Consider the following 15,471-nt stretch of genomic DNA (forward strand, 5'->3'; position numbering starts at 1 on the left):
GTGGGTGAACCAATGCTGTCATTGCGCTGAGGCACACACAACATCAGAGTCTCGCGCCCAATGACTTCATTAAGTCGCTTTGGCCAAGTCCAGTGTGTCATCTGCAATTTTTTAGGCCTGCTGCTAAAACCAGAGGTTTAAGGTTCTCCTTAACAATTTTCATTTTCCAAGTTTCAGCATGTAATAGCATTTCTTACATTAATCTTTATTAAGATTTAACTACATACAGTTGAAATATCGAACAGTAAATTCGTAATCTGTATTTTCCAGCAGATGTCTTTTTGTGTCTAAAATGATATCCCTATATACAGTAATTATTGGAAAATCTAAACAACATATGCCAAATTACTATTTTTTCCTGCATCTTTAAAATGTAAATATGCAAAAACAATTATATTCACTGTACTCCTCCTTTCATTTACTATTTTTACCACTATACATCTGTTGTATTGTGTATGTGATGACTCGTTGATCACTGACAAAAAAAAAATGGGCTCAAGCTTTAGCATTTTTATACTAAATTATACCTGTCAAGCAAAGTCACTGAGAGGCCAACTATAATAGGTTTTCTATTTTCAATGAGCCTGCAATATTAAAGCTGTAAAATCAGCACAGATGTTGCCCTAGAAATTTTGAGTTTTTAAAGTTTCGCTATATTTTTATAGTCTCAATCGAGCAAGACCATAGGTATAAAAAGAAAGAACATATTAGCAAAATATTTAGTTTATATGTTATAAGTCATCTAATAACCCGTAATGTTCAAAACAATATTTGTGCCCAAAACCTATATAGTTAGAAAGCCATGAAGATGAATATTCATAAAATGTACTTTATCCTCCACAGCTTCAAAAGACTGGACATGAATACAGTTCTGCTGAGCTTGAATCTTTTTAGATAGAGAAATAATGAGACAAACAACAATTTATTTGTTATCAACTTTAATCCAGGTTGACATGTAGCTCCACAAAAAATAATCAAACTTCCTGAGTGGTAAAAGAATACAATCAACGATCCTGGAAAGAGACTGGTAGGTCTACCTTAAATAAAGACATTTTCCTCTCGAATTTAAATCCAAAAAGATCACATTTCTGACATGAAAATGAACTCTCTGAATGAAATGTATTTGTCTTAATTTATCTGGACGACTGGAAGCATACTTTATTTTAGGCGTGTGATTAATATGTATGTTTGCAGTAACTTTAATCACTTTTTACCTGTGACAAATTATCTCCCACATTCTCAGAAAAGTACCGGTAGATATAAAAATGGGTCCTAAGCGTAATAGGTTAATTCCAAATAACAAAAAGACGTGTAACTTTTTGATTAAGTTTTTTTTTAAAACAATCACACCAAAATACATTTTTAGAAGATCTTTATTTAGGCTACTAGCCCAAAGAATGTTAGTCTGATCACGTCTGGATTGAAATATGTTTGTAGGAACAAAACAATGTGTGTTGTGTCCTGTCAACTGTATGTAAACAATCACACCAAAATACATTTCTAGAAGATTCTCATATAGGCTACTAACCCAAAAGATGTTAGTCTCATCAGGTATGGATTAAAATATGTTTGTATGAACAAAACAATGTGTGTTGTGTCCTGTCAACTGTATGTAAAAATGTGAAATTGAGATCAATCTTGGTCGCTCAGTATTGGCTTGCGCTCCAGAGGTAACAGGGGCTTTATTTTTTGCCATCGGCTGGGAGGCCACAGTATATGAGTTGCGTGCGCATGAAGAAGTCCAAGAGAAATCTGTTGAAATAATTAAAATTATGTTAGTTTCATTGTTTTCAATTTTACTAAGATGAATATTTACATCATAAAAATGTATACTAGAAATGGCTTTCAAGAATTGCGAGATTTTTAGGAAAATACCAAAATAATGAACTTTATTAAGAAATTCAAATTTTTGCTTTAACAAGGAACGTGTCATGTTTGAAATGGTATCTGATCTGCTGGCAGGATGTTATAGAGAAGGAAGAGCTGATTAGACTGATATACATTTGTGTGAGAAAAATTTGTAAACTTATATTTTATTCATTGAAATCCTAGTGTTTGTATTCACATTAGTCCAGTATACGTTCCTATTCTGTGATTGACAGTCCTGCATTACTGTGCATGCAGCGATAGCCTCAGTTAATAGTAGGATAGCCCACTGGTTTCATATACATACAGTCACCCAGGGTTTCAATGAATAAGTTGTCCCGAATATTTACCTAAAAACCAAGATGTCATTCTGCTCAGTTTCTCCTTCTCTACCAAGCTGTCCACATATCAGTCTGCATATACAATGGGACAGGTTCCCTTTAAAATAAATGTACTTAAAAGTTTCAAGTTTGTTTTTTTTAAAGTACACTGTGATTGGAAAATATCTTAGTAACTCATCCTAATTTGAACATTTGTATGATTTTTAATGGCCTGAAACAAATCTCAGAGAGATTATTATAACAAGTTTGCTGGTTCTACTCTTGCAAACCCCAATATTTCCTAAAATAGGGTCAGAGGCATGCAGCTGTAGAGTAACTGCGGGGTAGAAAGCCAGTTAGGAAAAGAAAGAACACAGAACCACTCGGCTTGGGAGCAGAGACAGATGATAGATGGCTTTCATTTAATAGAGGAGCACTGTGGGGACAGACCGTGGGGACAGACCATGGGGACACAATAAGGGTTGCATAGGGGCCACATGGGGGACATTATTACTATATGGGGGCCAAAATGTGGTGACATTATTACGATATAGGAGGCAGAATTGGAGGACATTATTACTATCTGGAGACCAGTTAGATGGACATTGTTAACATATGGGTTTCATTTACGGGTACTATATTAACCCCTCTGTGACCTTAGACGTACTATCCCGTCGAGGTGCCCTGGGCTTATCTGACCCTGGACGGGATAGTACGTCATAGCGATCGGCAGCGCTCACGGGGGGAGCGCCGCCGATCGCGGCCGGGTGTCAGCTGCTTATCGCAGCTGACATCCGGCACTATGTGCCAGGAGCGGTCACGGACTGCCCCCGGCACATTAACCCCTGGCACACCGCGATCAAAGATGATCGCGATGTGCCGGCGGTGCAGGGAAGCACCACGCAGGGAGGGGGCTCCCTGCGGGCTTCCCTGAGCCCCCCGCAGCAACGCCATGTGATCGCGTTGCTGCAAGGGTCTTACCTCCCTCCCTCCCTGCTCCAGGCCCAGATCCAAGATGGCCGCGGATCTGGGTCCTGCAGGGAGGGAGGTGGCTTCACAGAGCCTGCTCAGAGCAGGCACTGTGAAGGCTGCAGCGCTGCTAGTCAGATCAGTGATCTGACAGAGTGCTGTGCAAACTGTCAGATTACTGATCTGTGATGTCCCCCCCTGGGACAAAGTAAAAACGTAAAAAACAAATTTTTCCAAATGTGTAAAAAAAAATAAAAAAAATATTCCAAAATAATGAAAAAAAAATATATATATATTATTCCCATAAATACATTTCTTCATCTAAATAAAAAAAAACCAATAAAAGTGCACATATTTAGTATCGCCGCGTCCGTAATGACCCGACCTATAAAACTGTCCCACTAGTTAACCCCTTCAGTAAACACCGTAAGGCAAAAAACAACGCTTTATTATCATACCGCCAAATAAAAAGTGGAATAACACGCGATCAAAAGGACAGATATAAATAAACATGGTACCGCTGAAAACGTCATCTTGTCCCACAAAAAACGAGCCACCATACAGCACCATTAGCAAAAAAATAAAAAGTTATAGTCCTGAGAATAAAGCGATGCAAAAATAATTATTTTTTCTGTAAAATAGTTTTTATCGTATAAAAGCGCCAAAACATAAAAAAATGATATAAATGAGGTATCGCTGTAAACGTACTGACCCACAGAATAAAACTGCTTTATCAATTTTACCAAACGCGGAACGGTATAAAGGGTTAGGGTTAGGGCTAGGGTTAGGGCTAGGGTTAGGGCTAGGGTTAGGGCTAGGGTTAGGGCTAGGGTTAGGGCTAGGGTTAGGGTTAGGGTTAGGGCTAGGGTTAGGGCTAGGGTTAGGGTTGGGGCTACAGTTAGGGTTGGGGCTAAAGTTAGGGTTAGGGTTTAGATTACATTTACAGTTGGGAATAGGTTGGGATTAGGGTTAGGGGTGTGTCAGGGTTAGAGGTGTGGTTAGGGTTACCGTTGGAATTAGGGTTAGGGGTGTGTTTAGATTAGGGTTTCAGTTATAATTGGGGGGTTTCCACTGTTTCGGCACATCAGGGGCTCTCCAAACACGACATGGCGTCCGATCTCAATTCCAGCCAATTCTGCGTTGAAAAAGTAAAACAGTGCTCCTTCCCTTCCGAGCTCTCCCTTGTGCCCAAACAGGGGTTTACCCTCACATATGGAGTATCAGCGTACTCAGGACAAATAGGACAACAACTTTTGTGGTCCAATTTCTCCTGTTACCCTTGGGAAAATACAAAACTGGGGGCTAAAATATAATTTTTGTGGAAAAAAAAATATTTTTTATTTGCACGGCTCTGCGTTATAAACTGTAGTGAAATACTTGGGGGTTCAAAGCTCTCACAACACATCAAGATGAGTTCCTTAGGGGGTCTACTTTCCAAAATGGTGTCACTTGTGGGGGGTTTCTACTGTTTAGGTACATTAGGGGCTCTGCAAACGCAATGTGACGCCTGCAGACCATTCCATCTAAGTCTGCATTCCAAATGGCGCTCCTTCCCTTCCGAGCCTTCCCATGCGCCCAAACAGTGGTTCCCCCCCCACATATGGGGTATCAGCGTACTCAGGACAAATTGGACAACAACTTTTGGGGTCCAATTTCTCCTGTTACCCTAGGGAAAATACAAAACTGGGGGCTAAAAAATAATTTTTGTGGGAAAAAAATTTTGTTTTATTTTTATGGCTCTGCATTATAAACTTCTGTGAAGCCCTTGGTGGGTCAAAGTGCTCACCACACATCCAGATAAGTTCCTTAGGGGGTCTACTTTCCAAAATGGTGTCACTTGTGGGGGGTTTCAATGTTTAGGCACATCAGTGGCTCTCCAAACGCAACATGGCGTCCCATCTCAATTCCTGTCAATTTTGCATTGAAAAGTCAAACGGCGCTCCTTCCCTTCCGACCTCTCCCATGTGCCCAAACAGTGGTTTACCCCCACAAATGGGGTATCAGCGTACTCAGGACAAATTGGACAACAACTTTTGAGGTCCAATTTCTTCTCTTACCCTTGGAAAAATAAAAAATTGGGGGTCAAAAATATAATTTTTGTGAAAAAATGATTTTTTATTTTTACGGTTCTGCATTATAAACTTCTGTGAAGCACTTGGTGGGTCAAAGTGCTCACCACACCTCTAGATAAGTTCCTTAGGGGGTCTTCTTTCCAAAATGGTGTCACTTGTGGGGGGTTTCAATGTTTAGGCACATCAGTGGCTCTCCAAACGCAACATGGCATCCCATCTCATTTTCTGTCAATTTTGCATTGAAAAGTCAAACGGCGCTCCTTCCCTTCCGAGCTCTCCCATGTGCCCAAACAGTGGTTTACTGCCACATATGGGGTATCAGCGTACTCAGGACAAATTGGACAACAACTTTTGAGGTCCACTTTCTTCTCTTACCCTTGGAAAAATAAAAAATTGGGGGCAAAAATATAATTTTTGTGAAAAAATATGATTTTTTATTTTTACGGTTCTGCATTATAAACTTCTGTGAAGCACTTGGTGGGTCAAAGTGCTCACCACACATCCAGATAAGTTCCTTACGGGGTCTACTTTCCAAAATGGTGTCACTTGTGGGGGGTTTCAATGTTTAGGCACATCAGTGGCTCTCCAAACGCAACATGGCGTCCCATCTCAATTCCTGTCAATTTTGCATTGAAAAGTCAAACGGCGCTCCTTCCCTTCCGAGCTCTCCCATGCGCCCAAACAGTGGTTTACTGCCACATATGGAGGTATCAGCGTACTCAGGACAAATTGGACAACAACTTTTGGGGTCCATTTTCTCCTGTTACCCTTGGTAAAATAAAACAAATTGGAGCTGAAGTAAATTTTTTTTTTTTGTGTAAAAAAGTTAAATGTTCATTTTTATTTAAACATTCCAAAAATTCCTATTAAACACCTGAAGGGTTAATAAACTTCTTGAATGTGGTTTTGAGCACCTTGAGGGGTGCAGTTTTTAGAATGGTGTCACACTTGGGTATTTTCTATCATATAGACCCCTCAAAATGACTTCAAATGAGATGTGGTCCCTAAAAAAAAATGGTGTTGTAAAAATGAGAAATTGCTGGTCAACTTTTAACCCTTATAACTCCCTAACAAAAAAAAAATTTGGTTCCAAAATTATGCTGATGTAAAGGAGACATGTGGGAAATGTTACTTATTAAGTATTTTGTGTGACATATCTCTGTGATTTAATTGCATAAAAATTCAAAGTTTGAAAATTGCGAAATTTTCAAAATTTTTGCCAAATTTCCGTTTTTTTCACAAATAAACGCAGGTACTATCAAAGAAATTTTACCACTATCATGAAGTACAATATGTCATGAGAAAATAATGTCAGAATCACCAGGATCCGTTGAAGCGTTCCAGAGTTATAACGTCATAAAGGGACAGTGGTCAGAATTGTAACAATTGGCCTGGTCATTGATGTGCAAACCACCCTTGGGGGTAAAGGGGTTAATGTATGGGGCAGCAATGAGGAATCTCACTACTATATTAGGGCCGCAAAGAGAGATGTTACACCGGTAAGGGAGCATAACAGGTGAACAATGCTGCTGTATGGGCATTACAGTGGGAGCATTTCTACTGAATTTGGGCACAAAGGGTACATAAGAATTACTACAGTACTTAGGGACACAGTGTAACATCACTACTGAATTGTATTTTATTTTTAAATATATTGTTCAAAAGGCAGTACTGCTACGGTAGAATAGGGGGATAATGTGGGGATGGAGCCTTAAAAGAATTCTGCCATAGATGTTTTTGTGCTACATTTTACAGACACGAATCATGCCTAGAAGAAGGCATTATAATATTCTGTGCCGAATGAAGAAGAAAAGCAAAAATGAATGACTTCAATTGGAGATGTCACTGGAATTGGAGATGTCACTGGAGAAATTGTACATATTGATGAACAATATTGATGATACTTCCATCAGATGGTATTATTTGTCTGATCTATGTGGTATTATTGGTAATATTGGTCTTGGTATAGTGGATGTTGTTCATTAATAGTATGGGAATAATAATTGCTTTTCAGTAACTACTATGACTCTATTATTTAGAAGTACTATTAGAAAAACACAGCATAAAGATAATATTCTGTGAGATGTTTAACTAGTATTTTTATGGGGGCAAAAAAAGACTATCAACACTACTGGGGCTCATGCATCTGAGCAGCAGGCTGGTATGAAGAATGGAGGGAGAAGGCTCAAACTTTGCCCTGGGCCCACAGGACTCTACTTATGCCACTGGGGTCAAATTAACAACATATCACAATTCTCACCTTCTCAAAGATGGTTCCCCAAATATATTTATGATTAGGTCTAGTCCAAGAGGCATGACCTATCTATAGATCAGGCTTGCCCCGTCTTTACATAACATGCTCACTGAGACATGACTAGGATCCCTGATCTGCACAAAAATAGTCCTCCAGGAACTTTAAATCCCTTTCAAAACTTTAAATCAGGAAACAGCAACCTAGCCTAATTACAGTGGATCTCTACCTGCATGCCAGAGGCTTGCTGTCACACTACGCATGCCCCGAAAGTCTGTCAGATGCACTTCTACCTCAGTAGAAGGCATGCACCCGGGACAGTTTATTAGATGTGCACTTCTCCTGGAGAGTATGCAGGACAGCACTGGTTTCATTCTGGAGCGCGTACTTACAACTTTGGGAGTAGAATGCACCTGACAGAATTCCGAAGTATGTGCAGTGTGACCGAAAGTCTATGCACATAGGCAAAAATCTACTGTGTATGACCTAGATTGCAGTGTTCATGAGAGTGCATGGAATTCAATGTTCCGAAAGGGCAGTGTAAGAGCAGATAGGTGATCTCAGAAATGCCAAAGTGGATGTGAGCCTATAGGGCAAGACTGTGCTGCAGATACCAGACTCCTCTTGAACTAATCCTATTCACAAGAATGATCTTTGAAAAGATGAGAACTCGCAATATACTGGGAACTTTTCCCACACAGTGGCGTTGCCCATACTTAATAATAAGAGGCAAATGCAGCCATGAAATTAGTTTACAGGAATCAATTGTTACCAGGTTTCCTTTAAGTCACACTCATTGATAATTTTAGAATTCTCGATCACACAGAGCTAAGCTGCTAAGTCACATGTTTGATTGCTGAGTGAAGTTAATCGGCTGTCTGTATCCAAAGGTAAAGAACACATTAAGCTACTTAAGTCTGAAATGACCAGGCATAAGTAATGCAAAGTAGTTACAGTGTGCCTCGGTATTTTCTCCAATTCAAACTTTGAAATGTTATTACAGTTTCATAAAACCTTTCCTGTTCTGCTCGAGGATCACAGAGCAATGTACGTCCCAGCAATCTTTGATTTTCTGGGTCGTATGGATACAACTGGATCAAGGAACGCAAAATATTAAGCAGGTGTGAGCATAGAACAAAATAGAGTGTCATACATTCTAAATACCACATATGCAAACTTGATTCCAGATTAGATTGCTCCTACACAATTAGAATTTGAGCTTTCCTAAGAAGGATTGATCAATGTTGCAAGAAACAAATATACTTCTCTAAAATGATAATGTAGCGATGACAAATGGTTCTAAAGTTCCTTTTGTACCATATACTGTGTATTTACCAATTTATGCAGAATTATTAGATTAGTTTGTAATACTTTGTACTCTTGTTTTTTACACTTGTTTTATCATCTTTGCTGTTGTTTATCTTGTATTACAATGTTTTTCCTTAATTACTCTAAAATGATTACTTTTATTATACTAAATGCTAACACTTTTATCTCCCCTGATTGGCATAAAACAATGACTGCATTTATCAGGAAGTTTTACTTGCTCACAAAAACAGTTATGTAATAAAACGAGAACCGTGAACTTGGCACAGAAAAGTGTAGAGAAATTGCTCGTACTTTTAGCATCAAGCAAACCTCAGAAACAGCAAATTTAATAGCAATAATTTTCCTTGTCTATAGTTTGCTTATACAATACATGCATTTTCAATACTTTCAATGACATTTTACTTACAGGCATTCTTCGGAAATTACTGTGTGTGGTAAAATTTAGAAACATTGTAAGCACTATAACTCTGCTGGTAAAAATGAAAGACGGTTTTGCCTTTAACAAAGACTAAATTTAACCCTTGATTTTGAAAAACGTTTATCTTGCTTATAATAACATTAAGATAACATCATTTTAAAATGTGTATGTGGAGCTTATTTATTTTCCTTTTGAGATAAGATAGCTGGAATATTATTCATATACAGTATGTTATTCAGTTCTGCTATATTAAGATTGTCACCAAGTAAAACTGATGTCCATTTAAAGGGAACCTGTCACCTGAATTTGGCGGGACTGGTTTTGGGTCATATGGGCGGAGTTTTCGGGTGTTTGATTCACCCTTTCCTTACCCGCTGGCTGCATGCTGGCTGCAATATTGGATTGAAGTTCATTCTATGTCCTCCGTAGTACATGCCTGCACAAGGCAAGATTGCTTTGCGCAAGCGTGTACTATGGAGGACATAGAATGAACTTCAATCCAATATTGTAGCCAGCATGCAGCCAGCGGGTAAGGAAAGGGTGAATCAAACACCCAAAAACTCCGCCCATATGACCCAAAACCAGTCCCGCCAAATTCAGGTGACAGAGTCCCTTTAATCACATACCACCTCCTTTGCAATAAATACAGACATACAGTACTGTGCAAAATATTTATGCAGGTATAGGAAAAATATTGCATAGTAACAATGTTTTGAAAAATAGAAGTGTTAATAGTTTATTATTAGCAATTAACAAAATGCTAATCTAAATCAAATCAACATTTGGTGTGACCACCCTTGGCCTTTAAAGCAACACCAATTCTTTTAGGTAAACTTGCACACAATGTTTGAAGGAATATGGCCAGGAGGTTGTTCAAAACATCTTGGAAAACTAACCACATATAGGCGCATCTCATAAAATTAGAATATCATCAAAAAGTTATTTATTTCAGTTCTTCAATACAAAAAGTGAAATTCATATATTATATAGAGTCATTACAAACAGAGATCTATTTCAAGCTTTTATTTCTGTTAATGTTGATGATTATGACTCACAGCCAATGAAAACCCAAAAGTCATTATCTCAGAAAATTAGAACACTTTATAACACCAGCTTGAAAAAATGATTTTAAAATCCGAAATGTTGGCCTACTGAAATGTATGTTCAGTAAATGCACTCAATACTTGGTCAGGGCTCCTTTGGCATCAATTACTGCATCAATGTGGTGTGGCATGGAGGTGATCAGCCTGTGGCACTGCTGAGGTGTCATGGAAGCCCAGGTTGCATTGATAGCAGCTTTCAGTTTGTCTACATTGTGGGGTCTGGTGTCTCTTATCCTTTTCTTTACAATACCCCATAGATTATCCATGGGGTTAAAGTCAGGAGAGTTTGCTGGCCAATCAAGCACAGTGATACTGTTGTTTTTAAACCAGGTATTGGTACTTTTGGCAGTGTGGACAGGTGCCAAGTCCTGCTGGAGAATGACATTTCCATCTCCAAAAAGCTTGTCTGCAGAGGGTAGCATGAAGTGTTTTAAAATTTCCTGGTAGATGGTTGTGCTGACTTTGGTCTTGATAAAACACAATGTACCTATACCAGCAGATGACATGGCTCCCAAACCATCACTGATTGTGGAAACTTCACACTAGACCTCAAGCAGCTTGGATTATCTGTCTATTAATTCTTCCTCCAGACTCTGGGACCTTGATTTCCAAGGTCTAGTGTGATGTATGCACAATCAATGATGATTTCAAGAGCCATGTCATCTGCTGGTGGAGGCCCATTGTGTTTTATCAAGACCAAAGTCAGCGCAGCCGTCTATCAGGAAATTATAGAGCACTTCATGCTTCCCTCTGCCGACAAGCTTTTTGGAGATGGAAAATTAATTCTCTAACAGGACTTGGCACCTGTCCACACTGCCAAAAATTACCAATACCTGGTTTAAAAACACAGTATCACTGTGCTTGATTGGCCAGCAAACTCACCTGACCTTAACCCATAGAGAATCTATTTGGTATTGGCAAGAGGAAGATGAGAGACACCAGACCCAACAATGCAGACGAGCTGAAGGCTGCTATCAAAATATCCTGGGCTTCTATAACACCTCAGCAGTGCCACAGACTGATCGCCTCCATGCCACTCCACATTTATGAAGTAAATGATGCAAAAGGAGCCCCGACCAAGTTTTGAGTGCATTTACAGAACATACATTTCAGTAGGCTAGAATTTCGGATTATAAAAAAAAATTTCAAGCTGGTGCTATAAAGTATTCCAATTTACTGAGATAATGACTTTTGGGTTTTCATTGGCTGTAAACCATAATCATTAACAGGAATAAACACATGAAATAGATCACTCTTTTTATAATGACTCTATATAATATATGAAATTCACTTTTTGTATTGAAGAACTGAAATAAATTAACTTTTTGATGATATTCTAATTTTGTGAGATGCACCTGTATCTTCTGTCAATGTAGGGTTGTGAAAATCCTTCTTTTGCTTCATGCAATCCCAGAGTGACTTGATAATGATACACACACAGCCAGTAATGGAAACATCACACCCTGATACGCAATTTCACATATACACAGAACTACAAATATGCACAATTGTATAGTTATTCACCCAAACGTACATTCATTTGCACAATAAAACAAAAGTTCACACACAAAGTACAGTAAAAGGACACAAATGCATGCAGTTCCACCAAAAATACACAATATCCTCCACTCTGGTGTCAGGTTCATTAGAACAATTAGTAACTCCTTCGCTCAGTGTCTACTCTATAGCATTGTAGATTCCACCCATGGCTGTTGTGGGCACATGTCAGCTGTTCAAAACAGCTGACGTACTGGGAAAGATGTTTGCTCACTGCTGGAGCCCACATCAAAGGGAGGGAGTCCGAAATCGGCGTACATACAGTGGGGCAAAAAAGTATTTAGTCAGTCAGCAATAGTGCAAGTTCCACCACTTAAAAAGATGAGAGGCGTCTGTAATTTACATCATAGGTAGACCTCAACTATGGGAGACAAACTGAGAAAAAAAAATCCAGAAAATCACATTGTCTGTTTTTTTTAACATTTTATTTGCATATTATGGTGGAAAATAAGTATTTGGTCAGAAACAAAATTTCATCTCAATACTTTGTAATATATCCTTTGTTGGCAATGACAGAGGTCAAACGTTTTCTGTAAGTCTTCACAAGGTTGCCACACACTGTTGTTGGTATGTTGGCCCATTCCTCCATGCAGATCTCCTCTAGAGCAGTGATGTTTTTGGCTTTTCGCTTGGCAACACGGACTTTCAACTCCCTCCAAAGGTTTTCTATAGGGTTGAGATCTGGAGACTGGCTAGGCCACTCCAGGACCTTGAAATGCTTCTTACGAAGCCACTCCTTCGTTGCCCTGGCGGTGTGCTTTGGATCATTGTCATGTTGAAAGACCCAGCCACGTTTCATCTTCAATGCCCTTGCTGATGGAATGAGGTTTGCACTCAAAATCTCACGATACATGGCCCCATTCATTCTTTCATGTACCCGGATCAGTCGTCCTGGCCCCTTTGCAGAGAAACAGCCCCAAAGCATGATGTTTCCACCACCATGCTTTACAGTAGGTATGGTGTTTGATGGATGCAACTCAGTATTCTTTTTCCTCCAAACATGACAAGTTGTGTTTCTACCAAACAGTTCCAGTTTGGTTTCATCAGACCATATGACATTCTCCCAAAACTCCTCTGGATCATCCAAATGCTCTCTAGCAAACTTCAGACGGGCCCGGACATGTACTGGCTTAAGCAGTGAGACACGTCTGGCACTGAAGGATCTTAGTCCATGGTGGCGTAGTGTGTTACTTATGGTAGGCCTTGTTACATTGGTCCCAGCTCTCTGCAGTTCATTCACTAGGTCCCCCCGCGTGGTTCTGGGATTTTTGCTCACCGTTCTTGTGATCATTCTGACCCCACGGGGTGGGATTTTGTGTGGAGCCCCAGATCGAGGGAGATTATCAGTGGTCTTGTATGTCTTCCATTTTCTAATTATTGCTCCCACTGTTGATTTCTTCACTCCAAGCTGGTTGGCTATTGCAGATTCAGTCTTCCCAGCCTGGTGCAGGGCTACAATTTTGTTTCTGGTGTCCTTTGACAGCTCTTTGGTCTTCACCATAGCGGAGTTTGGAGTCAGACTGTTTGAGGGTGTGCACAGGTGTCTTTTTATACTGATAACAAGTTTAAACAGGTGCCATTACTACAGGTAATGAGTGGAGGAAAGAGGAGACTCTTAAAGAAGAAGTTACAGGTCTGTGAGAGCCAGAAATCTTGATTGTTTGTTTCTGACCAAATACTTATTTTCCACCATAATATGCAAAAAATATGTTTGTCTCCCATAGTTGAGGTCTACCTATGATGTAAATTACAGACGCCTCTCATCTTTTTAAGTGGTGGAACTTGCACTATTGCTGACTGACTAAATACTTTTTTGCCCCACTGTATATGCCCGATGTCGGAAAGGGGTTAAGTTGCCATGACTATTTATTGATATTGCTGCTTCTAGTGATGGAAAATGTTTAATAATACAAAATAAGGTTTAGATTTCATTATTTTTTATATTTTATGGTGTCATGACTAAACAATCTAATGCATATAACAAAACGCTCTCTAAGATGAAAAAGCAGCTGAATCATATTTAGTTATTGAGTATATACAAAAAATTAGTCACAATACAATATGGTAAATTGACAAATTAATGAACTCACTTAAAAGAAACATTTTATCCATACCATATAGTTATTTTATTAGGTGTATCTCTGGTTAGCATAATCACGACTATCATTAATTGAAATATATTATATTAGCAACAACCACTTTCAGTATAACTAAAACTATCACTATAAGTCCCTTTACACCAGAGGTAATAGCAAAATGCCTGCAGGTTACTGATACTGTATCTTCGTCAGTCCCATAGACATTGAATACAGCATAGTGGAGTGTATGCATTACTACCACTTCATTCAAATGGGAAATGCTAGACCCATGTCTTCCAATTAAAAATACATTAAAAAAGTAAAGACACTACTTTTTCATGAGATTTCAATGTCTGCACAGGCTGTAAGGCTACTTTCACACTAGCGTCGGTATGGGTCCGTCACTAAGCGTCGGGCCAAAGTACCGACGCATGTTGTGAAATTTGTGCATGACGTGGGCAGCTGATGCAGTTTTTCGACACATCCGCAGCCCATTCTGAAGTCTGGAGAGGAGGGGGCGTAGTTCCGGCCACACATGCGCGGTAGAAAATGGCGGACGCGACGTACAAAAAAAGTTACATTGAACGTTTTTTCGTGCCGACGGTCCGCCAAAACACGACGGATCCATTGCACGATGGATGCTACGTATGACCATCTGTCGCTAATACAAGTCTATGGGCAAAAAACACATCCTGCGGGCACATTTGCAGGATCCGTTTTTTGCCCAAAATGACACATTGCGACGGATTGCTAAAATTGCAAGTGTGAAAGTAGCCTAGATGAAACATTATGGAAAATACAAATTGACAACTCTGTGATAACCGAAATTCCGAATACATAACAAAAATCTGGGAAAAAGGATACTAGTGTATGTGGTAATAACCCAGATTATATTTATAATCGCTCCAAACATTAGATACAAAAAAAGAGGAGAACCAGGAGCATATAGTAACAATATATAAAAGAGAATCTTTATTTGTACAAAATATTAAAATCTGGACAACAGTAATTGTAACATGTATTCCACAGCAACACATACAAAAAGGGGGAAACATGAACCCTCAACCTCACCACCTCTACATTATAGAGAATGACGATATGAGTAGCTGTAAGCGGTAAGCTCCATGCAAATAGAGGTAATTAATAAAGGAAGGAGTTGCTGCTGTGACAGAACGCAGCAAAAAGTCTAGAGCAAGTGCACCATAGTGGCTACCAAAAATGGCCGTGCCATAGCAGCAAAAACTCAAATGAACGCTTACTTATGCAAAGGGTGGAGAGAGAAGTGAGGGAATCCCGCCGGTATTTATCCTCTTTTTTCCACACTGTTTTATTGCAGCGCGCCCTCCTGTGGCCGTGCGCATCGCCCTGTGTGTGGGTGGCTCTGATGTGTGGGCGGGCATCCTCTGTGCCCTGCACGCTGGTCCGGAACCTTTCTTCCTGGCCTCCGTGTTCGGCTGGATGCCAGGTCCTCACGTCGGGCTTTCCTGCCGCAGTGCACATGAGCCGAC

General features: G+C 39.6%; 1 protein-coding gene across 1 annotated transcript in view; it reads right to left on the minus strand.

Moving 5' to 3' along the window:
* Window positions 1–931: 931 nt before the first annotated feature.
* IMMP2L (inner mitochondrial membrane peptidase subunit 2) overlaps window positions 932–15,471 on the minus strand; it is a 1,988,725-nt gene continuing 1,974,185 nt past the window's right edge. Inside the window, exon 6 of the mRNA XM_069764790.1 lies at window positions 932–1,752. Within this exon, the coding sequence (XP_069620891.1) occupies window positions 1,633–1,752 (120 nt within the window). The 3' untranslated portion in view covers window positions 932–1,632. The remainder of the gene's footprint in view (window positions 1,753–15,471) is intronic.

This window comes from Ranitomeya imitator, chromosome 4 (genome assembly GCF_032444005.1).
Source record: "Ranitomeya imitator isolate aRanImi1 chromosome 4, aRanImi1.pri, whole genome shotgun sequence".
NCBI lineage: Eukaryota > Metazoa > Chordata > Amphibia > Anura > Dendrobatidae > Ranitomeya > Ranitomeya imitator.